At 48.8% G+C, this 24994-nt stretch overlaps 1 protein-coding gene across 3 annotated transcripts in view; it reads right to left on the bottom strand.

Moving 5' to 3' along the window:
* The window catches only part of UBASH3B (ubiquitin associated and SH3 domain containing B), a 131279-nt gene extending 116172 nt beyond the window's left edge, over positions 1 to 15107 (bottom strand). Inside the window, exon 1 of one of the 3 annotated variants that reach the window (XM_074357097.1) lies at positions 14157 to 15107. In XM_074357097.1, the coding sequence (XP_074213198.1) occupies positions 14157 to 14317 (161 nt within the window). In that variant the 5' untranslated portion in view covers positions 14318 to 15107. The remainder of the gene's footprint in view (positions 1 to 14156) is intronic. The other 2 variants (XM_074357098.1, XM_074357096.1) reach the window with 2 other exon arrangements.
* Between the last annotated feature and the right edge of the window lie 9887 nt (positions 15108 to 24994).

Genomic DNA, 24994 nt, shown 5'->3' with positions numbered 1-24994 from the left:
CCTACAAAGGACAGCCTCAGTTCCACCTCGTTCCCCGCAGACCTCAGATTCTCTGCTGGCCCAGCCTCACCCCTCCCCCGCCCCCGGGACTTCAGATCCGTTCTGGACTCCAGTCCAGAACTCCTGAGTCCTTCTGAGGAGGCTGCTACGGCAGCTTGGTTACAGTCACAACCAGAGAGAGAAAACGTGGCTCAGGAGACAGGGCGTACCAGAGTTGGGCCCCTGGTTTCCAAAATTTGTTTTTCCAGTGAACAGAAATCCACACCCGCAGCAACACTACCCACCCACTGAAGCCCCGAAAATAAGCATCTTCTTTTCACATGACAGCCCTCCAGATATTAGAGGTCAGATAACTTCCCTCTTCTGCTATCCAGTCACATTATATCAAAGTCATCTGCCTGAGCCTGTCTTCCCCAACAGCTTGGGATTCCCAGTGGTCGGAGACCCGGTCTCACTCATAGCTGTACCTCCCGCACTTGGCACAAATCCCACGTGTCTGCCACAAAGTCGTTGCTCAGTAAATTTTTGCTGAATTCATAGAATCTACTCTCTGTCCTGCCTCAACACCTTCTGTGACCCTCCAGGTCTTCTTCAGACTAAGCATATTTAGCTCCACACTACCTGTTTCCCAGGAAAGCAGTGGCAAGTGGCCCAGACTGCAGAAGAGGGAAAGGAGAAATAAATGAGAAATTTGACTGAGATTTCTCCCCTGGTCCTCCACATCTTTCTGAACCTGCTGCCTTGCAAACAGCAACCTTCTTTGTTTACTCAAGGTCCTCCGAGAGTCATTCCAACCGAAAGCTATCACGATCACGCACACACAGGCTATCCTGCAGAAGCGGTTCTGCTGGTATCCGGCCACTCGTCCCCCGCCGCCCCATGTCTCCACTCGGCTGGTCCGCAGGGCGGGTGACCACGGCCCTCACACAGGACCACACTTGCCGCCTCTCTGCCAAGGCTGGATGGATAAAGTGACATCCAGAGATCTCTGGCACCTGAAGCAGCCAGACAGTACGGGGTGCGGCTGTCTGTTCAACCACACACTTGTGAGCCTGTGATCTTGCATCAGGAGGGAGATAAAAACTTCAAACGCTCTCCTCAATCCTGCCACACCGAGTTGCTGCAGGTCTGCGTGAGGTCTGAGGTTTCTGCCAGGCTCATCTTGATGGATCAGTTGATTTTCAAGGCCCACCTACAAGCGAATGTTCCCAGGGACCCTGGCCATCCTCATCCTGCTTCTGACAGGTCAGGGATTCTTCTCGAAAGAAGAGCAGCTCTGTGGATTTGGGAGGCCGGGCAGAAGGCAGGAGTGGTGTGGTCAGGCTTGCGCCCGCCCGGAGGAAAAAAGCCACTTCACATTCCTCCGCCAGCTGCCCTCATCTCCCTGCCCCTCCCCAGAACACGTGTCCAGTCCACTGAGTGCTACTCAAAGCATCCCTCTGCCCAGGTCGTAAAGGTGTTAGAGAGCAAACTTGGAAACTCACCAAAGATTCATAATGGCTTACTAATGTACACCTGGAGTCCCCGTGTGCCACACACACACAACCCTGTGCCTCCAGAGCTGGTGATCTTAACTACAGACCAACACTTAGGAGTCGGGCCCTGCACCGACTATTTTAGAGGTATCATCTCATTTAATCTTTATAACAGTCCCTTGAGGCAGATATCATTATCCCCATCTAACAGATGAGAAAACTGAGGCTTAGAAAGGTTTAGTAACTTGCCTTCAAGTGCAATAGGAATTTGAACGCACGTTGCTTTAACTGCAAACTCAAATACCAGGCAAACCACTCTGAACACTGTCCGAGGCACCCTCATTGAGGCCAAGGGAATGGGAGCACAATTCCTGCTTCTACTGTGAAGGCTCAATTTACAGCAGCCAGTGGAGGCTGGGAGAGGTGGTCAGCAAGCACTTGTGTTCTACTAACCCCTGAGTGCAATCCTGTGCCTGTCTTCTCTTAGTTTGGAGCTGAGATGGGTAGTACACATACACACACACACAAACACACACACACACACACACTCACTCACGCTGATAAACAGAGTGATATCATCACTGCAACTCCAGATCACCTCTCTAGACAGCCAATCACATTGCAGTTCCATTGGGTAACTGACCAGTAACAGACCAGAGCAACGGACAAGGCAGGTTGCCCTCTTGACCCCGGTTCTGTGTAATCTAGAGATACCACACTGTTTCTTTGGTCCTCAAGTTTCCTTCTTTCTGGTGTTCATTGAACTTCACTAAGCATCAGCTACACGTCAGTAGGTACTGTTGAGAGCTCACACACTGGAGCCAGACTGCCTGGAGTTTTCATTCTATTGCTACCACCTGCTAGTTGTGTGATCTTGGGCAACTTAAAAAAAACTCTGCCTCAGTTTTCTCATCTGTAAAATGGGGGATAACAATAGTTCCTCTCGCATGTGGCTATTATGAGGAATAAAATCATCCACATGTAAAGTGTTTAAAATGTTTTCTGCACACAGTAGGCACTCAGCAGAGGTGAGCTATGACTGTTCGGCGCTTGGGTTGGGAATGGTGAGGATGATGAGACAACAAATGAGGCGTGAACAATAGGAAACACAGACGAGGAGAGCCCGGTAGACCTCTATTCTGTGAGAAATCTCAGGAGCTGAGGAGACATGCAGGACAAAGTGCTTACAAATGTACAGGCTGTGGTTGGCAGAAAATGCCCCCCAAAGATGCGCAGGTTCTAATCCCCAGAACCTATGTTACCCTACATGACAAAAAGGACTTTACAGATGTGACTAAGCCAAGGACCTTGAGCTGGCGAGATGCAATCATAAGGGTCTTTGTGATGGAAAGAGTGAGGGAGGAGGAGCAGACGGGAAGATGTGACGGAGGAAGCAGAGGTTGGACAGATGCGTTTTGAAGAGGGAGGAAGGGACCACCAGCCAGTGAAAGCAGGTGGACTCTAGAAGCTGGAGACATCCAAGAAGCAGATTCTCTCCTAGAGCCTCCAGAAAGAACCCACCTCGATGGACATTGTGACTTCAGCCCACTACCTCCCGTTTTGGGCTTCTGATCTCCAGACTTTAAGAGAACACATCTGTGTTGTTTTAAGCCCCTGAGTTTGTTAGAGCAGTGCAGGGAAGCTGCTACACAGGCCTTTGGTCACATGCGCTGTATTTCACAAAACCTCTTGTTTTCACAAAAGCCACTTTCTAGCTCACTGTGACTCATGTCCCTACTTCCCCCCAAAAAGGTGGAGTGAAAACGTAAGCTTCCAGGAGGAAGTGTTCGCTTTGATGGAACTGGCCTCTCAAAGGGCTCCCCGTGTTCCCCACTGTGACAGAACTGGCTCCTCCGGAACAGCGGAGCTCGCTTAGGGAAGGTGAGAGCAGCCCGCCAAGCACCGCACAAAACCACCAGCTCACAGACTTTCTGGAAAAGCCTCAAAGGACCAGGACTCCAACACGGGTAACAAGTTAGTAGTAGATCGCTTTACACACGCATGACTTTTTGTGGTTTTTATTACACTTATATACATTGCCTCATTTTGATTCCTCCAACCTATAAAAATAACGTGTTCAAAACCACATCCTCAGAAAGGGACAGATCCAAAATTTGCACCAGGTCTTTAGCCTCTAAAGCCAGTTTTCTTTCCCCCAGAGAAGAACACCCCTCACGGGTGAGTGATGGGGACAACTTCAGTTCCCCTCCAACACCCACCCTGGTGCCCCTGGTGACACTTCCTCTCCCCACCCCCCCCACGCCGCCTCTCAGAGGAAACCACTCCAACCGGCCAGGTGACAGATCAGCACCGTCTTCTACCAGTTGAGATGCAAACGGCAGGCATAAGGAGGGGAGCAAAAGGGAAAGAAAACTGCAAAGAAAATACATGAAAAGGCTAATCCAGACCGCAGACCAGCACCTTCCTCCAGAAAACAGAGCCAAAAGCTCTTTAGAAATCTTTCTTGGAGGCAGAGCCTGGACTCAGGGAAGGAGCCTGATGTGGGAAAAGGCCAGCCTGGGAGGCGGGAGGCCTCAGACCAGCTTCTGTCACAGACCAGCCGTTGGGCTTGACAAAGTCACCTCGTGCGACATTGGGTAAACAGCGGGAGTAGGATGGGGCACTGAGACGCTCCCTCTGCGGGTTTTTTCCAAGCAGCAATGCTCAGGTTGCAAAATCTATCTTCTGTCATACATGACCCTCAAGTTGGGGCAAGTGATGCTGTTTTGCAGCTAAATATCAGGAAGTGTCTAGGTTGTGAATAATAACTAACATTTCTTGAGCACCTGTGTGGAGCTACACTTTCTGTTATCTGCAGCTTTTACAAAGTATTGTGGTGAGGTCAGAGTTCACCTTCACATCCTTTGGCAACTCTTGAAGAACTATTACTCACCAAATCACCTCAATTTAAAACTATATATTCTGTGTTTACAATTTCTGTGTCGACCAATTCTTAGAAATTCAATTCCCACCAACGTACAAACAACCATGTAAAGTGCAACATCCCTCTCTTTGGGGTAAATGTACCTTCTCCAACCTCGATTCAGGTACCCTCACCACCACCATTCAAGGCCTTCTGCTTGTTTCTCCTCTGTCTTCTTTCCTTGATCATTTCCTTCCAAATCACCCATCGTCCATTCATACGCCACACACCCCCCGCCCCCGCCACTCGTCTCCAGGTTGTTGGAGAGCGCAGACAGAATGACATGCAATGACTTAGAAGCCTGGAGAAACCCTTCCCTTGGGGACACAGGAGATGCCCCAGCCCTGACCACCAGCCACCTCATGAATCTTGTTGTCTAATAAACAGAGCGCAGGTCCCCAGCATCCTTTGAAGAGCTATTCTTGATGGAGGGTTGGTGGTGGCTGGGGCTTCCTGGAGAGAGGAAATGACAGAAAATGAGCCTAGCACAGGGCGGGCTCAGATCTCAGCTTCCCAAGACCCACAAGAGGAGGAACTGAGAAGGTTTCTCAGTGCTTTAGCCACAGCACTGAATGCACTGGCTGGCACATGGTAAGGATGGGGAAAGATTCGTTGAATAAAGAAATGAATGAAGGGTCACACCATGGGAGTTAGAGATTTGCAGATACCAACTACTGTATATAAACTAGATATACAGTTTCTTCTGTATGGCACAGAGAACTATATTCACTATCTCGTAGTAATTTATAATGAAAAAGAATATGAAAAGAAATATATGTATGTATACGTATGACTGAAACATTATGCTGTACACCAGAAATTGACACAACATTGTAAACTGACTATATTTCAATTAAAAAAAAAAAGATTTCAGTTGTGAAGATAGGTCCTAAGAGGCCCCAGAGAGAAAGATCACTGTGTACAGAAGTGGCTGAAGACAGTGGACAAAGCACTTTGCATCTTTGTAGGTGATGGAGGGAAGAGCCTTGACCTTGCCTGCTTTACACGGTGAAGCTTAGTAAGGTGGGAGGGAGGGAGAAGAGATGGAAGAGAGAGGGTAAGAGAGAGGAAGGGGAGGGGATGGGGGGAAGGAAAGCAAAGGGAAGAGGGGTCAACTGGATTGTGGTTGAACAAGTTCTCCAGGACAGGTCAGATCTGATTAGGCAAAGAGGAGAAAAGATGGATACACAGGCGATCCAAGGACAGACTGATTAAGAAATGAGACAGCAGATGCCTCGGGTTGAGAACTGCAGCCACCCTGTGTGGTTCTGCATGTGTTTGTCTGTGTTTAAAGAGACTGTACACAAAGGCAGCCTTAGGAGGCAGGTTTCTTTCCTTCTTGCTCCATGCTTCCCGCCCAACATAAGCGAATAAACATTTAGAGAGCAAATGCGCACAGCCAATGTTTCTGAATGGGGCGCCGTCATCACGGAAGTAGGATTCTAAACAATCCTGCTACCTGATTCACGGAGGAGGTTTATCCAGCAAAACCTGAAAAGAAATCTGAGACACTGGGCTGCCTCTGGCCATCTGCGCCGTCAGCTCCCCCTCGGCGTTCTCCGGACTGCTGTGAGCTGCCACCATGCTGTTTCTCTCAGCTTCCCACCGTGCGTGGCAATAGCTGGTCCTGGTGGAGTTCATTGCCAATGCTGCTTTATGTACGAGAATGTTTATTCTTCCACTGGGGCAATGCAACACAATGGGAATTGTTACACAAACAGCTGGTGACTCCCCAGAAGGGGAGATGTCCATTTAATTACAAAGGTGCCAAGGAGCAATTTACTTCCCCCAGGGGCTTAGGCTCAAGGCAGTCTCCCCCTCTCTCAATTAACCAGCATTTTGTAAGAGAGTACATTATGTACCAATTTGAAAATCATACTAATACATACTAGTTTGACAGCTCCCCACCATCGCAATTGCCTTCTATCTTTCTTTGTTTCCATTTATTTACTTTTTAGAGTATCAATAGTCCTGAAGACTTTTCTTTAAAGGGAATTTGACTATATAGCACTGGGGAAAACGAAACAAAACAAAAACAGAGAGGCCAAACACTCTGGAACAAGAGAGCACACACACACAAAGCAGTGAAAACACATTGTGCTGAGCAATGTGCTGAGCACATTGTGCTGTCCGTGTCACTCCCGGGTCACCAGAACTGCAAGGGACCCAAGAGGTGATTGACTTCAACCCCTTTTACAGGTGGGGACACTGAGGCCTAGGGAAGGAAAAAGATGTGTGTGAGTCCAAACAGCCCACAAGTAAGAGAAAGGTGAGAGCCCCAAGCCAGGCTCTGGAAGAAAGGTGCATGCAGTTTGCTTCCATTGTGTGCCACCTCTGGGCTACCTGCGGGGTGTGAGCCTTTAGACTAGGTAGACAATTATTCACCCAGGCCGAGAAAGGCACACCTGCTCCTCAGAGTCACTGTGGATGATCTGCAGCCAGCTAGAGTGAGTGCCAGGTGGTGGAACTTGGCCTTCATCTTTTCCTCCTGAGACTTGCACAGAATTTAATAAGAAGCTGTGCATACAGTAGGAGCTCAGACAATTTCTGGATGTTCATCCAAGGCACTTCACCATAAGCCTCATCCTCTTAAGTAGCAAGTGGCAAAGGACGTGACAGCAAAGCCACCAGGGAAATGGGATTTTGGCGAGATGGACCAATGGAGGACATCACCCATCATAGCCTGAACCCCCGACAGAAAGTCCAGAGGCTCAGGATGCTGCTACATCTGTCCCTCCACCCTCTCGGGAAGAGAAAAACCAGAGATGCTCCCATAGGCCTCTGGGAAAACACCCAGTGGCCCCTGGAGAAACTTCTAATGAAGAAGGAAGGGCTTTCAGTCCTAAGGGGGCTACAGGCATCTCATTTTCCCAACAACTACTCTGCCCTGCATGGGACTGTGCCCACCACAGTGCAGAAGCCATTGTTCAGTGAGGTGTTTTTGGTTTTTTTTCCCTCTCTAGGGCTGGAGTCTGATCCCATTTGAGATAAATCAGAAGACACCAATATGGCAGTCCTTCAAATCCCTACCCTGGCCACTTATTAGAGTCAGCATGTGGGCGTGGGGTGAGGCACTGGCTCTGCTCTGGCTGAGGGCACCCCGGGGGCACCTTGCAGAAACAGGTGCAGGGGATCAGGATTGAAGTCCTGAGGAAGGCGGCCATCCACCTCTACACCATGCTCACTGCTTCACGATCACAGCTCAGTGAGGAGCTGAGAGATGTCAAAGCCAGGAGTAATCAGGAACCCAGCCACAAAGGGAGTTGTGCAGAATGAAATCACCACTAGAGTAGCAGCCTCCCTCCTCACTGAAGGGGTACAGGCACGACCACCTCCAATTGGTCGGGTGGAACCCCACCATTAACCCTTGCAATGGTCCTTGGTCCTTGGACTTATGAAGAATGTCAAGAAGGTCGCATGTCATATCAGTAAACAAAGGATGTTGTGGCCATCAAGCCAGCAGCCACTGCAGCTGCCCACACCCCCAACTGTGCACCCTGAGGGGGTAGAAGAAGGCAGGGGGGCCCTAGAGAGTTGAGGTGCACATCAAAGGAATGATTTCAATGAGTCCAGACTCCAGCATCTTCCCATATCCAGAAAAGTACCAAATTCATTAACTTGAGATGTCTGGTTTTCTTTAATTAACAGTAGTCTTTTGATATCCTGACTACCTGGTTTTTGCTATAAAAACTCCTATACATCCTGGCTCCTCCCTCACCTCTTCCAAGCTGCCTCCCAGGCTTGAATCCTCAGCAAGTCCCCCAAATAAGACATCATTCTCAACTTTCAGGTTATGCATTATTTTTTTCCAGTCAATACTGTCAACACAGCATAGACAGGAGAACTGAGGCTGAGGGCATTCAGCTGCTTGCCCAAGGTCACCAGCTAGGAAGAGGCAGAGCTGGGATCCAAACCAGGCTGTCCCAACAGCTGCCACGAGTTGGACGTCTGTGTGTCAGGCAGAGGATGACTGGGTCACTTCAGTCCCAGGTTTCCCAAGCAGAGGGACACCCCCTCACACACATCCCCACCAGAACCCGCTGGGATGGAGCTGGCCCTGAGCTCCGCCCCCCACTGTCATCAGCAGGAGCAGGGCTGGCGGGAGACAGAGGAGTCCCTAGGCTCGCTGTCTCTCTGAAAAGCAAAGCCTTTGGCACTGAACATTCTTGTTCTCCCAGTGAGAAGCAGCTAGAGTTTGAGGCGACTGAGGGCGGGGTAGTGACAAAAACCACAGAGAGTCGTGAGGCGAGATGCTCTTTACTCTCTGGGGACCTTAATCTTCTGAACCCCAATTTTCTCATGAAAATACCAATGTCTGAAACTCAATAGTGATTATGGATATGAATCTGCTTTATAATCTCTAAAGTGGCCTAGAAATCTCAGGTAGTACTAGGGCCTAACAGGGAATGTTCACAGACACTGTGTGCAAGGGGTTGTAATTACATCACTAGCACATCCAAATACATTGAGATCACTCAGCAACGAAAGAAGAGACACTACTGTTACATGCAAAATTGCAGATGAGCCTCAAGAATATTAGGAAAGAGGCCAGGCAGGTGCCCGAGTGTGCACTGTGCTGATTCCACTTACATCCAAGTCCGGAATATGCAAGCTGATCCAGAGAGACAGAAAGCAGATTGGTGGTTGCCAGGGCAGGGCTGGCGAGGGAACTGACTGCAAAGGGGCACAAGGAGACTTACGGGTGTGATGGACACGTGCCATCTTGCAGTGGTGACTCCACGAGTATGTTCATTTGTTGAAACTGATCAACCGTTAAATAGGTTTAGCTTATTGTACATAAATTATGCCTCAGTAAAGTTTAAAAAAGAATGTATGCCAAGGTCTTTCTTTTGAGCCAGGTCCTTTGGGTAGCCTGGAAAGTTCACTGGACTTGCGGTTCTAGTCCAAGACGGTCATGGAGACATGGCCTCACTCAGGGCAAGTCCCTGAGCTCCTCCCAGCCTTAAGTCTCTTCATCTTTAAGATGATGCTTTTATCATGAGTTTACCTTATAGGAGGGCTGTGTCGATCAAGAGGGATATTTAGTGCATGTGAGAGCAATTTTTCACTTGTAAAATAACACACAAATGTAAGGAAGTGCTGTGTGGACACTTGGTTATGATGGGTTGGTTGGAGACGTCCTTGCCCCGTCCATCTATAAGATGCCATCACTTCAAGTTCGCCCTGGTTGGTCTCCTCTTTCTATCCAAGGCCCCTGGGAAAGCAGCCATGCCCCCCCCCCCCATAATCAGCCACGATTTAGAGATGCTGAATTAACCAGGTACTTTCAGGGGACCCAATGTCAACCTCCAGGTAAGCCAGAGAAGGCCAGAGAAACTGGATACTTAAATTCATGGGCCCTGCAGGATGCCTCTCAATTCCGTGTAGAGCCAGTTTGTAGCTGCTATAATCTTTAGGCAGTGAGGCAGAGCTAACGCAGCTGACTATCCAAAGCAAAGTCAAAGGCGCTTTATTCAGCTCTTTTCTCCTGCCACATCCTGCTCTTTAACTTGGCATTGTTCAAATATTCAACAGCAATAACTGTTGAACAATTTTGGAAAATCAACAGCAATAACAACATAATAGCACATGTATATCGCGCTGGAGACCTCAACCACCACCTTCCCTCCTGTCTTTTCTTTCCATCCAACACAATAATACCATAATCATCTCTACCTTGTGTCCAGATTATATTTCTAACTAAGTCCCTCCCTACCCAAGAGCTCATTTCTGTCTTCACAAAGCCTCATGAGTCACACAGGACGCGTAGAGGTCCGGCACCAAAGCTGATCGGGATGTGGCAGGAAAGGCGTTCAACGGAAGACCTGAGTGTCAGTTTCAAGTGTCAGCTTCAAGTGTCGGTCGAATTCAGTGCATCACACCCCTGTCCATCCTTTGGTAAGATTCTATTTCTCAATCATTAGGAAACATTCGAGAGCCGTTTGGTATAGACAAAGTAGCAGCCACAAGCAGGCCCAAAGGATACAGAAGACCAGCATAGTATCAGCAGGGCCTCCTCAAATTCAGGCACTCGGTGACTGCTCCTGAAGCTGGCCTCCAGCTGCAGAGGAGCCTCACTGTCCCCCAAACCACAGAGGCTAGGAAGGGGGCAGTAAGAAGTCCAGAAGGGATGCAAAGCAACACTCTCAGAGTTGGTCCTGCCTCCTTGGGTGACATGTTCGGCCCCCCCCCCCCCCGGCCCCAGCCAGGCCTTCCCCCGGACAACACACGCTCTTCCTTTTCCTTTAGACCAATCTCGCTCCAGTCTTGACAACGCCTTTATTTTTAGAACTTTTGAAACAGGGAAGAGCTAAGGGCACAGAAAAAGAAGAAGGGATAGGCCATTTTGGCCCCTTGACAGCTTCCTTCCTGAGGCCTCCCTAACACCTCCCGGCCTTGTGCTTCCTTACACACATGCGCACGCACACACAAACACACACACACACACAGATACACCATAAAGACAGCCACTTCTCAGTCCTTCTCCACATGGTGGGTTCTTCTATTGTAGCATCTAAATTGGACTGAAGGTCACAGAGGGGGATGGAAAAACCCGAGCACAGCTCCAGGGGAGAAATGAGCTAAAGGAACATGCCCGGAGGTCACCCTGCCTGCTCAGCACTCCTCTCCCGCTGCTGTCAAGCACTTAACAAGCGTTCACTAATTAATCCCGGTGCCCTCAGAGGGAGCCAGCGGGCCCTGAGGCCTTGGGTGACTTATCCAAGACTAGAGCCCGCTGGCCCACCCAGAGCCCGGTGAAGGGCCCTTCTTGTTTCTGTACAACACCAGGCGCAGTTACTCCAAGAGGGGAAACAAGAGCTGTCGGCCTGGCTACCACCGTTCTCTCCAAAGGGCCAAGCTCCAGATCTTGGGATCATCCTTTCTTGAAGCATCACAGCCTGGTCCTCCTGGTCCTCCAGGAAACCATCACCGCTCTCTCTCGCTTTCCCATTCATCACACTCCCTCCTCCAGGTTTAAGGCCTAAGGAAGACCCTTCTCAGAAGTGAAGCCCAATGCCCTGGCCCTCTTTCTTCTCAGCCCATCAAAATGAAGTTATAAGTCCTCTCTCTGGAATCTCAGCTGGCCCCGGGGAGAGGTCCCTCTTCTTACTGACCCGATTAAGTTATTAAGAGGAAGGCTGACCACATCAGCCTTTCTGGGCCGAAGTGAAAGAGATGTCAGCCTGGATAGGGAGTGGAATAGACCAAGGGCTCCAACCTTCCGAGGTAGAGAATTTGAGAGACGGAACAGCAGACCCACCTCCCTCCCCAGGCTGTTTCATCATGACCCACTCTGTCTGCTTTTCAGTAAAGAGAGGCAGTGCTAGTAATCATTGTAGCTGTGATCGGCTGCATAGCAGCTCCTCCCAAACTATTCACGTCCCAATTCCTAGAACCTGTGACCATTACCGTATGGCTAAAAAAGGGGTTTTGCAATGTGATTAAGTCAAGGATCTCAAGATAGGAAAATTATCCTGAATTATCTGGGGAGGCCCTGAATGCAATCACAGCATCTTTATAAGAAAAAGGCAGAGGGAGATTTGACACAGAAAGAAGAGAAGGCAGTGTGACCATGGAGGCAGAGACTGGAGGGATGCAGCCACAAGCCAGAGGATGCCGGCAGCCACAAGGAGCCAGAAGGGGCAAGGACTAGACTCTCCCTTAGAACCTCTGGTGGGGGGCACAGCCCTGCCCACACCTTGATTTCAGCCCTTCAGAACTGTGAGAGAAGAAATTTCAGTTGTTTTAAACTACCCAGATTGTGGTAATTTGTTACAACCGCCACAGAAACTAACATGGTAGCTAACACTTAAAGATCACCCACTCTGTGCCTGGCATTACTCTCAGTGTCTTACCCACATTAACTCATTACGTCCTAGTCCTGGATGTGAGGTCTGAGCTATGCAGACACTGCCTGGGTTTGACCCCCAGATTCATTGCTCACTGTTGTGACCCTGAGCAAATGATCTCTAAACCTCTGTCTCCTAATTCATCAAAAGGGCATATAATTAACTTCTCATTGGGTTGCTGGGAGGATCAAATGGATAATAAAAGTACAGTGTTTAGAATCGTACATAATAAGTACTCAATAAATGCTAGCTACTATGACATCTCAGGGATTGAACAAGCCAAAATTAGATCATCATCCTAATCTATCAGGATATGGATGAGGTCTCCTGGACCCAGTGCAGGAAAGATGTCCTGTTAAAGCGACTCTGAAGAGCTAACATGACAGTCTGAAGGATTCAGTTAAGTATTTCTTCCCTTAATTAAGCAATTTGGGTTCTGAACGCTGGCCTCACTTCAGAAAGGGCAGGTGCCTGGCACCATGCTGCTTCTGCAGCCTTGCTCCGCAAACTTCCTGACCTCCCCTTCTTAGGGAGACCTATGCATATCCATCACATGACAGCTTCCACACCTGACAACCCCTATAGAGCCCACTGCATCTTCTCCCTGTAACTCTGACATCAGGAACTGGAGCCCCAGTGCTTGGAAGTTAGTGGAAGGCAGGACTGTCAGCCCATTTTATGGCCTTCCAAGGCCACTCCAATCTTCCCAGCAGGCTGAGTGGAAAGATAAGATCAGGGGTCAGCTTTGATTAAGAGGTTACAGCCATGTGAGTAAAGAAAAAGATTTGCCCAGAGGGCAGGTAAGGGAAACCTAGAGTTATCTCCCGAAAAAAAGGGGGGGGGGTTATAAACTTTGATCAAGTTGGCCCTTTCTGATAAAGTTTGCCTAACTCCCTGTTTAGGTGATGTCATTCAAAGAAACAGCGCCCCACAGGCTCCCGGGCCTCGTGCCCCCACCTAAGAAATCTGCATGCGAGGAATGAACCAAGGGAGAAGGGCCTGGCCACCCGGCTAGGCTTCCTCCCAGGCAGGGTTCCAGCCCCACGGTCTTGGGTGGCCAGTTTCCGAAGACTCCTGCTGCGGCTGCTGCCTTGTGCTGGCGACCAGGCCTCTTCCCAGCAAGCTGCTGGGGCAGCCACCTGCGCGCTCTCTGCCCTTCCCTACCCCACCCTCCAGGAAGAGGGATGAGGGAGGACCGCTCCCCCTCCTTACTCTCAGGCACCCACAGATTTCTGCGCTGCCGTCACCACTGACGAGAACCCAGGTCCCCTGGGGGAATTGCTTCCCCTTCTCATTCCATCTTCCCCATCAATGAACACGCAGCAGCCCCCACGCTCCCGCTCCTCCTACTCCGGAGGGAGACCGAACCCGAGAGCGACATCCGGAGCTGGAAGCTGCTGCAGTGGGAGCGCCGGCCTCCCGGCCCGGCTGTTCCTTGCCCTTTCCCAGCCATCAGAGGATTCCAAGCCAGCCAGGCTTTCCGGATCGAGAGGGTGCCCGATTCCTCTGTGGGGCCCCGCCTCCCCGCGGGCTCCGCGCTGGAGACCTCGGGGAGCTCGCGGGAGACCTGCGGAGCCCCAGCCGGGGAGGACGGGCGCCGGGCACGGTCCCCGGGACTCGAACGCGGTGCTCTCGCCCGTAGGCATCCCACTCCCTTAGACACGCCGCACCAGAGGCATCCCAAGCCAGCCCCCAGCCCAGCGCTCCGGCGCGGCGCCCTCCCCTGCACCGGCGCCAGGAGGAGCCGAGTCCCGGGCCGCCAGCGCGCCCAGCCCGCCCCCAACAGGTCGTGGGCAGCGGGGAGCGCGCCGCCCGCCCGGCAGGCGCGGGGAGGCGAGCCGGAGCGAAGCCGAGGGCCGGGCGCGTGGGGCGGGAGGGGTCGCGAGGGCTGCGAGCCCGGCCACTTACGCGCGGGCTCTGGGGAAGCCCATGGACAGGAGCACGTCCAGCGCCGACCCATGCTTGATGGTGCCCGGGCGCTGCTGGCGGTTCCTCCGCGGGGTGACTTTGCTGTACAGCTCCTCTCTTGCAGCCATGCCGAGCGGGCTGGGGTGGCCGTACTGAGCCATGGCTCAGCGGCCAGCCATCGCCCGGGAATACGCCCGAGCCGGAGGGTCCCGGAGGGCGGAGGGGCCGGTCCGGAGCCGGGGAGAGAGCTTGGGGACCGAGAGCCCGGCGGGCGGCGGCGGCGGCGGCGGAGGCGGCGCTCGGAGCTCCCCCGGTGTCGAGACTCTGACGCTTCCTGGTGAGGCCACCGGAGCCAGAACGGCCCGCGAGCGGCTTCTGCCGGACCAGACGCCAGCGACTCGGGCCCCCGAGTGCCCCCTGCCCGGCGCGCGCAGCAGCCCTCTCTCCTCCGCCCCCTTCCTCCTCCTCTCCTAGCAGTCCGGGAATTTGCAATGAGTAATTTTTGAATGGATCAAAAAGGAAAAGAAGCCTTGTGGGCTGGCCCTGTCTTGCCCGTACCCGGCCCCGCCCCTCTCTTAAAGCGGCAGCGCGGCCGGTGGCTGCTCCTGGCGGGGCGCGAGCTGCAGCGCGAGTCCGGGTGCTTCTGGGCGGAGGGCTGGAACCCGCGAGGGCTGCCCGTGCACGCTGGTTCCGGAGAGTCGTCCCAGCGCCGTGGCTTCTCCACCGCTTCCATAGAGGGTCAGCTGGGCCTCAAGACACCAAATCAACCCATTTTGAGTTTCCTATGTTTCTAGATGGGGTTTTTAATGGAAATTGGGCGAACAGATGGACGACGTTAATGAACCAGAAGGCCGAGCTATAAGGCCCAGATAAAAGGTTTTGCTTCCCGAAGACCCTGTAAAACCCAGATGATTGTTACCGCCGTTGGAGTCCAAATTCTTATCAGCTGGCCAAGGGGCCACACTGAAGGTCTACCGTGTTCTCCAAGAGCTAGATAGTGACTTCAGGGCAAAGAGTGGGACCTCGGGCTCTCGGGTCTGGGAATGAGGAAAGGAGAGGAAGAGGGAGGGGAAGGCAAAAGGAGGAAGGAGGAGGAGAGGAAGGAAGTGGGAAGTAAAAGCAGGGTGGAGGGGGAAGGAATAAAGAACACTTTCTCTCTATAAGACGTTTTCAAAACAGAAGGGGCTGATTTTCAATAGAGAATGAGTACCCTGCCAATAAAAAGATTCAAAGACAGACTAGATAGAGAATAAGTAAACTGCATCACAGGTTGGACAAAACTACTCCCACCTCCCAAAAGGTGGAAGTCCCAGCCATCCCCACTTCCCATTGCCCTACACCATGAACTTGGCTTGAGGGTGTTAAAGCTCTTTCATTTGAGACAAACTTAGATAGTCCTCAGTTAAGAACAAGAGCCCTGCTTGGTGTAATGGAAAAGGCATGGAGTAAACCCTAGCTGCTCTTTGTCAGGTCATAACAGTACCTGACATTTATTGGGCTCTTGTATGTCCCCATTGTGCTCAGGACAATAAATGAATTAACACATTGAATTTTTATGACCCTATGAGGTGTGTATGATTATTACCCCAGTTTACAGAAGGGAAAACTCAGCTCAGATTGGTTGAGGAAGATCACAGAGCTGGTAAGTTGGAACCAGAGCTTTTTTCCACTGTGGTGTCTTGAACAAGTTGCTTCTGCCCTCTACAGCCCTGTGTCCTTATCTGTATGCATCATAGTAACTTGGCTTACACACAGGGGGTTCTGCAGAACCGTCAGCTCCTTTCTTTGCCTGGAGCATGCGGGGAGGGAGGATGACCAGCTCTCAAGGAGCAGTTTTTTGATGTTGCTTTATAAGGCTTCCAAGAGTTTCACCAGGGGAAATGACACAGCTTAATTCTCCTAGCCCAGAATCAGTTTTCTAAAGAATATCCAGTAGTGTTTGGAAGTGGGGGGATAAGGGCTAAGGGGGCTTCAACAACAAGGTGCTTAATTCTGCCTCCTGCTGTGCAAGGGATGAGGACAATTTCACACTTCCTGGGTGGGGACTTCAGCCAGAGCAGAGGAAGTGTCCTGAAGCCCTGTAAGGGCATCCCCAGGTATGGGGCAAAGTGACAGCACTGGGCTGGGGAAAGTCATACCTGGTAGACTAGACTCTGTGGGACATGTTCAGTAAAGGACACTGGACATTACCCAGGATTCCGAATTTCTTCCAAATGCCTGGGCTGAGTGTCAAATGACCTGGAGCTTAATCAAGAGATAATGTCTGTGCAAGCAGTTTGTACAACATAAACACTACACAAATAACAACTCATACTTACTGAGAGCTTGGCTTGTCCACTGGTGCTGTTCTTAGCTTCTTACACATATAATTCATTAATCCCTTGACAAGGCAATGCAGTAGGTACCCTATTACCGTCGCCTGCTTTACAAATGAAGATGTTGAAGCAGACAGAGATTAAGCAACTTGTCCAAAATCACATGATCAGTAGGTGGTAGAGGCAGGATTTGAACCCTTAGTTTCTCCAAACAACCATTTACTGCCATTGGTGTGATAATGAAGAGGTGTCAACCATTAAAATAACATGGTCACCTTTTTGACTCCTCCTGCTGACTTTCTCTTACTGCGGAACACAACCAACTCAGGTGCGCTAGCTCAATGTGCCACAGAGCCGATCTACTGACACTGGATTGTGGTGAAGAAAAGTATAGCATTTATCACAGGGCCCCAGGCAAGGGAATGGGAGAAGAGCCTCAGATCCAGCCCATTTGATCTTTGAGTTAGGGGTTTTTGTTTTGTTTTGTTTTGTTTTGTTTTGTTTTGTTTTGTTTTGTTTTAAGAAGAACAAAGCAGCTGGGATTCATTATCTTGTGACATTTCTTAATCTTAGTTTGGGAGTCAGGATGCCTCTGGTTTACAGTTCTCTGTCCAGGTGGTCCATGGCTTGGGGGCCTGTGAGCTCATCTTGCCCTGGAGACACAACCTGAGTCTGTTCGTTAATGATGAGAGCTAATGATACAACAGCAAGTTTAGTACATCAGTGATGTTATCAACCACGCAATTTCAGTCATCTGACTCTAGTTAATTAGTGTTCAGTTAGCACAGGATTGAGGTCAGAGGGGACAAGAAAGGGAAGTTTTGGGTAGAGATATTTGTCAGAAACTCAGTAAGGAAGGAAACTCAGTTTTGGGGTCTTGGTTTCACTCCTATACCCCTTGACACAGAATTGCCAGGTCTCTGATTCTCTAGAAAAACTGAATTTATTGTCTTTCTTCCTCCTCTAGGTAAACTGTGAGAGGGAATGATTGATACAAAACTAGTTTTAGGTGGCCTGGAAAAAGCACTATGGAAAACCAGACACCTGAGCTGCAAACTGTTTTGTGCGGGGCACTTTTACAGAAATCCCAGACCAACTGGCTCACCGTTAGCCCAGTGCCAGCTGTCACTTTATTTAAGACTGCTGCCCCCTGTCCTGCACCAGGCAAGGGGCTGGCAATTAAGATGCATTGTGCTTTAATTATATTGACTTTGAAAAGCTAGGGGAAGCTTTATAAATGTCCATACTGTTATGTGACAAAGAGAAGAGGAATGACTATTCATCGGACAGGAGCTCTGGCAGTGACGGGGAGGAGTCAGACGGGAGTGGGGACTTGCACAAGGAGGGCGCAGACATGTCACCATCAAGCTGCTCCCTCAGAAAGGAAGCAAGTTGTCATTCCCCCGGCACCCACAGGTCATGTCAGAATCCACCCTGGACCACAAACCTCTTTTTGTTCATGTGAGCTCCAGGCCCACTGGCCCCAGCTAATTTCTTGGTGTGGTGGCCCTCCTAACATGGCCACATGGATGCCCAAAGTGGCCCCATTAACTGCACTTGTAATTTCTGAAGGTGTCCTATATGCCTTTTCCCTTCTGCTTCTCTCTGTCCTTGAGAAGGGGTCAAGCGATCCCATGAAGAGCAGGCAGCAAAGGCTGCAGGACGTCTCCAGCCCTGAGGGGGGTTGGATGCTGCTTTGGCAAAGGCACTTTTGAACCACCGAGGATGCCATTGGCCCCTAGACTTCATGGGGGTTCCTCATGGCCAGGAGAGTTTGAACTATGCGGCATCAAGAAAGGAAGCAGCACTGGAGGGCTCCAGGCTGGGAACCAGTTTGCCTAGGCTGGCTGTGGCTTCAATATGTTCTCTACCCCTTTCTGGGCCTCTGCGTCTTCATTTGCCAAATGAGGGGCTGCCTGAAGCTGGGGGTTCCTAGGACTTTGCCACAGGACCCTCAGGGATTCTTGCAGGCAGGGGTTGGGGTTATCCACTGAGAGCTGGGGTGGGCGAAGCATGGTGCCCTCTCTTTCTCTTTTCAGAGTGGGTACATTTGATCTGTTTTATGTCTTGGGGGTTTTATGTAAGGTTTTCTGTGGGAAAATGGTTTAGTGGATTAAAAAACACTTTGAAAAAGACTGAACTAGAGGCTGTCTAATGCCCAGTTTAGAGAGACCACCATTTAATAAAAGGGAAAGTAAAGGGGAATGGAGTGCGATTGGCGAGAGGGAGGCAAGGTGGCTGGGGAGGGAGGAACGGGTGAGGAGTGGGATGAGGGTAGCGGTGAAGGGGCCACACGTGTAGAATGTTAGCGTGAAACTGACTTTCAAAAGTCATGTTATAAATGAGCTTGTTTACAGAACAGAGACAGTCTCACAGACACAGAAGACAAACCAGGGGAGAAAGGGGGTGAGGTGGGATAGACTGGGAGTCTGGGATTTGCAGATACTAACTACTGTATATAAAACAGATAAACAACAATGTCCTATTGTATGGCACAGGGAACTATATGCAATGTCTTATAGTAACTTATAATGAAAAAGAGTATGGGGAGGAATATGTGTATGTATAAATGAATCACTATGCTGTACACCAGAAATTAACACAGCATTGTAAATCAACTATACTTCAATAAAACAAACAAACAAAACCCCCAAATAAACAAACAAGTCACGTAGTTGCCACCACCAGAAAAAATGATAACTTTGTGACTCAGCACAACGCTACAGCGAAAATCCTACTCAATATAAATGTATCATGTCAATATATTGTACATCATAAAATTATAAAATGTTATATGTCAATTATACTTCAATTTAAAAAATAAAATTTAATTTTAAAAAAAGTCATGTTATTTCTACCCTGTCCCAAAGGCACGGTTGTAACAGATCAAAGGACCTGGAGATCGGTGACTATTTCAGGCTTGAGTTTGTCTGCAGAACTTAGCGTGGTGCTGGGCACAGAGAGAGCGTTTGTATTAGTGCTTGCACAGTTCAGTTATTGATGGGTTATTAATCAATGATGTCATGTCATTCGGTAAGAAAAGGTAAGACTGAAACAAAGTTTGCAGTGTCACCCTAAACCAATAAAAAGCTTCTATTTTTCTCACACATTGAAAAAATTAAGTTCTCTCCCTCAGTTGCAAAAGGAAGGAAGAGAGGGGAGGGTGTAGCTCACGTGGTAAAGCGCATGCCTAGCATGCACAAGGCCCTGGGTTCTACCCCAGTACCTCCATTTAAAAATAAAATAAAATAAGTTAAAAAATTAAAAAATAAAAATTAGGCTAGCTTAAACTTAAAAAAAAAATAAAAGGAAGCAAAAGAGTGGGGAGGAGGGGAGCCTCTGAACAAAGCTCCCAGCACGTCTATTTTGGAATCCTTATATGAGACACTCCATTGTCCGTGTTTCCTCCTGGTAGAAGCCTCATCCCAGATGTCACTGCGGAAGGTCCCTGACTTGTCATGGGACAATAGAAGTGTTGGGAAATAAACAGTACAAGCTTCCAGGAAGGTTTATTCCTCTTCCCACACAACTTCCTTTTTGTATACAACATAAGGGGGATGTAAGGGGAAGCGTCATTTTTAAGAAATAAAGTTAAATAGCTATAAAAGCCTAGGTATGAGGAAAACAAAAACCAAACAAACCAAAAAAACCCAACCAAATAACAACAGCAAACACCCCCCCACAAGCCCCAAAAACATTGATTTAAAAGAGTGGAAACAACAGGCATGGACCAAAATGGTTATAAATATAAATTTCACCATTTAAAAATTCAGAGTGGTTTTCAGGATTACATTTTTGAATATTTCTCTTGAAAAAAAGGTCAGTGGACTTTAAAAGCCTATAAAATGCGTTTTAATAAGTCTCTGTGGGACCATGCACTTTGTTGTGAGACAAGTTTGCTAATCATGTATAATACATAATGCAAACATAAATAACTTATGACTCACACAAATAGGGAGAATTTTGTAATGCCAAGCCACAGGCAGAACAGCCTGGCCAGTCCGCTGCTTCTTCCATCTTCATTCTGGAAATTGAAATATGAAAAGTGTCAGCTACCACCCACCCGCCTCTCCAACCCAGCTGCCAGCCCCATCGTCCACCGAAACCAACCCCTGGAAAGTGTTTAGCCACATTTGATGATAAGCTGCCTTCTAGGGCTGGGCTCTGGGTTTGGGAAAGCAGGCAAAATAATTTCAGTTTTCTCACCTTTAAAATGGAAACCAACAATACGTTCCTCAAAGGGTTTTTGTGATAGTTAAGTGAATCAAAACTATGAAATTACCAGGCAAGGTGGCACGTGCTTGCTGAGGGCTTAACAAAACTGTTTTTCCCTGTGCACCACTCACCGTCCCAATCTCATGACATTTGTGCAGCTTCTTCACTTCATTAGGCATTAGGACTGCAGAATTAGGTTAATCATAATCCATGGTCCATATACGGCTCAATTTTAGCCACTTAGCTACATATTTAATCAGCTCATTTTTAATAATACAATAAGCACCCACAAACCCTTCATCTGAAATGAAAGTTAGGGCCTTGACAGTAACCAGCCTCTTAGCAGATGACCACTCCCAGCTCCAACAAGCCCATGCCCTACCTCCCCAGACCCCAGGAAGCTTCACCCTGTATCCTACGCTCATCATTCTCTTGTTTTCCTTTCCGTGACATTTTATTGAATCTCTAAGTAGGCCTAAAGTATTCTAAAAAAAAATTTTTTTTATCTGTTTTTAAGTATAACAGGGTATAATGCTGTTTGTAATGTTTTGGGATTTATTGTTTTTTTCTCAGTAGTATACAGCCAAGGTACATCCATACAGTTGAATACTGGGTAGTCCATAGGTTTGGTTGCTCTGTAATAGTCCATCGCCTGTTAATTCATGTTTGGGTTATTGCCAAGTTTTCGCTTTTATGACTTTGCTGCTATGAACATTCTTTACATGTCAACAGCTGCAAGTGTGCAAGAATTTCTCTTGGGTAATTCTGGGAGGAGAACTGCTGGGTCGTCTCCAGCGTAGAAGGCTGTACAAAAATGTTTTCCAAAGTAGTCATACCAATTTACATTCCCACCAGCAGCACAGAATAGATTGCTTTGCATTGTGGTTCCCTGGGGCTACATGAGGATTCTGTATTCCAGACTCTTCCACAAGCCACTCGAGGTTAACTTGAGACGAGGTGGTCAGAGAGCTCAAGAGTAGGGGCTTTATGTTTGACTTCTACTTTCTTTCTTAGGATCCGTGTCATCTTGAACAAATTCATTCATTCAACAACTATTCACTGAGCATTTACTATGTGCTAAGGACACAGAAATAAACACGATAAAATCCCTGCTCCGAAGGATCCTACCTGCAAGTAGGAAGGGACAGACAGTAAATGAGTAACTGTAAACTCCATACAATGATAGGTGCTGTAAAGAAGCAAAAACAGGGTGATGTGCTGAGGGTGGGGCACTCCATTAGCAAAATAAGGTGACGTCAGAGCTAAGATCTGAATGAGCAGAGGGAGGCAGCCAAATGAAGGTGTGCGGGGGGCATTTTTAGGGAGAGGGCACAGCAAATGCAAACCCTCCAGGGTGAAAACACTCAAAGGAACATAAAGAAGGCCAGCAGAGCTGCAGCACAGTGAGTGAGGCGGGGGCAGAGATGGGCAGTGGGTGCCCGAGCCCATGGCTAAATTTTCAGGAACACCGGGAGCCAGTGCTATTTGGCCTTCTACACTAGTGGTCCTTAGAGCAATTAATCTTGAGACTGGATGAGCTTCAAGGTTCAGGAGAAGCTTATTCAACCTTATGATCTGGGTTAATGGGAGGAGACAGATTATGGGGAGGGGCAGGAAATGAGTTAAGTAAATCACACTTTCCCCATCCCTTTGGAAAAGGTCACTGTCCTCAATTTATGCTGTTCCCTCTGCCTGGACCCCTTCGTCCCACTGACCTCCTCTAAGGCGCCCTGCCTGACCTCACCTGCCTTCCCCGCCCTCACTGCAAGGATGAAATCTGTAACCCACCTCGTCTCTGTGCCCCGTTTACAGAGCAGTAAGCACAGCGAAAGGTACTTCATATACTTAACGCTTATCTGCAGCGGAGAATGTGAGCTCCAGAAGGCTCCACGTGCCTCACCCAGAGCTGCGCCCTCAGTAGGTGCTTAATAAGTGCTGCTGAGTTGACTTGAATTGCATCCCAGCTGAGATGAGAGATGCCTTGATAGCACATGTGCAATTGTGTCTCCTCGCTTTCCCGATTTTGAGACTGAGGCTAAAAAACTCTCTCTCCGGCCCCCCGGCCGGCCTGACTCAGAGCCATGGTCAGAACCTTCCTCCCAGTCCTTCATTTCCTTGGTCGTGAGACGGATTTTCATGCCCAGTTCATGTCTCCTGTTCATGGTGCTGTGAGCAACCCCAGAACAAGTCTCCTTAAGGCCGTCCTTATTGAAATGCCTGTCTAAGGGCCACGCACCAGACGGGGGGCAGACTGGAGGCTTGTAGGGGTTGTAGAGGGAAAGTGACCCTCCTTGAATGGATGGCTTGAATCAGGAAGAGAGGAGATCGGTACGCACATCTCCAATGGTCAGAGGAAGGGCGGTTTGGAAACATGCGTCTTTAAATGACAAGCGACTCTGTTCTTTCAGGCCCTGACTTGTACATTAGTCATCGCCACCCCACCAGGCTATGCGTGGGTGCTCCTGGGGCTGAGTGTCCAGTGTGACCGTGGACGGAACCTCCAGGCCACTCCTAGACATTTCCTCATGGCCTGTTCTCTGCTCATCAGTTAGAAGCTCCAGTGAAGAGAAGCCGAGGAGCGAAGAAATGCGAGTACCAGCCGGCTCCTTAGTTAGAGACTTTGATGAAAGGCTTGGGGACCGGGATTGCTCTTGAATTTCGATCATCTGTGCTGCTTCCACTCCCCTAAAATGTCACCCTCTTGTCCCTATTTTGTAACAGTGTTCACACAGCTCTTTACAATTTGCGAACACTTTCAGGCATGATACCTGGTTTAATTATTATCCCCCCACCCCCCCAAAAAAAGACAATATAAGGAAGCGACATTAAATACCTTTTTCTTAGGGACAAAAAAAAAAAAAAGACTGAGGCTCAGAAAAATCATGCAACTTACCCATGATAATACAGTGATGCAGGAGAGCAAATCAGTGTGTGAGAGCCATCCTAGTAATGTTCTCTCTTTCTTGGGCTGGGTCCAAAAATGTCTTATGACTTGGTACTCTTAAAGGTAGGGCAGGTTCCTTAAAGCAGTGTAGACAAATCTCTCAGGGGAAGCCAAGTGAAGGCTCGGATCACCCCTCAGCCTCGGAAGGGGGTCCAAGACAGAGACCCTCCCAGGAAGAAGATTTAACCATCCTCTGGAGTCACGCCAAGTCACTGTCATAATGTCTCAGTAACCCCAGGCGTGGGTAGCAGCGGTCTAGAAATTTATTGATCTAAAATTTCATTTTGAAATTGCAGTTGAAAGCACACCCAGCACACCAGTAGATTTTGATTTTGAAGGACTGTTTCCTGCTAAAAAGAACCAGGGCTCCCGGGAGAGTTGCTGATTCCAGATCAGAGGCGGGCGGGGAAAGCACGAGGTTGGCCTGGAACATCTGATGTCACAAAGTGTGGAATTGCCTCAAGATTAATAGGATTATATGAAAAGGATACAGGAGCCAGCTTGAAGGAGCTCCCATAGCCAAATCCAATTTGAACATCCCCCTCCTCTGCTCCCAAATGATGATATTGGATTATAGCAGGCTAAACAAGCAAATAAAACCCATAAATCCGTAGCGATACTTTAAAAGATAAGGAGAGGGGGGCAAAGTGGGGGGAGAGAAAAGGGAAAATGTTCTTTACAAAACAATGCCAATAAATAAGCATAGAAACAATGACAGAATTAGAAAAGTCACCATTTTGCAACCCTCAGTGTAATAATGGTGGATTCTGTTAAGAATCATTAATAGATGTTAAAGCCAGTGGGCAAAGAGGTTGCTGGGGAGTAGGATATCCAGTGTTTCAGATTATTTTATAATAATTTATAACCCACAAATAAATAACCCACAGCTTATTTATTAATTACAGAGGGAAAAGGGAGAGACATCGTGGTCTCTACCTTCACCAAGAACTTGACCTTGGTGTTGTCAATCATGGGGTGACTCTGAATTGCGACGCTTGAGTTGCAGTGGGTGGTACACATCACAGCCTACGTGATGTTCTTGTTAGAAATGTCACCTGACTCTAAGCCCGAGGAAACCATTATTTATTCAGAATGTGGGATATTCTACGGGACAAGTAGCCTAGGCTCATTAAAGACCCCGGCGCCACGGAGATCAGAATGTGATGGTGGAATGCTCTACCCTGGGGAAAAGTAGAGACAGAACAGCCACATACAATGCTTAGACCTTGAGTGGATTCTGGGTCCAAAAAACCTGCTATAAAGGACATTTTTGAGACAATTTGGGAAATTTCAGTTTGAACTCAATGTTGGGTGCTGTTCTTGTATTAATATTGATTTTCATAAGTGTGATAATGGTCTTGTGA

This window comes from Camelus bactrianus, chromosome 33 (assembly GCF_048773025.1).
Source record: "Camelus bactrianus isolate YW-2024 breed Bactrian camel chromosome 33, ASM4877302v1, whole genome shotgun sequence".
Classification (NCBI taxonomy): Eukaryota; Metazoa; Chordata; class Mammalia; order Artiodactyla; family Camelidae; genus Camelus; species Camelus bactrianus.
The sequence above is the reverse complement of the archived record's forward strand: the minus strand, read 5'-3'. Positions and strand labels throughout refer to the sequence as shown.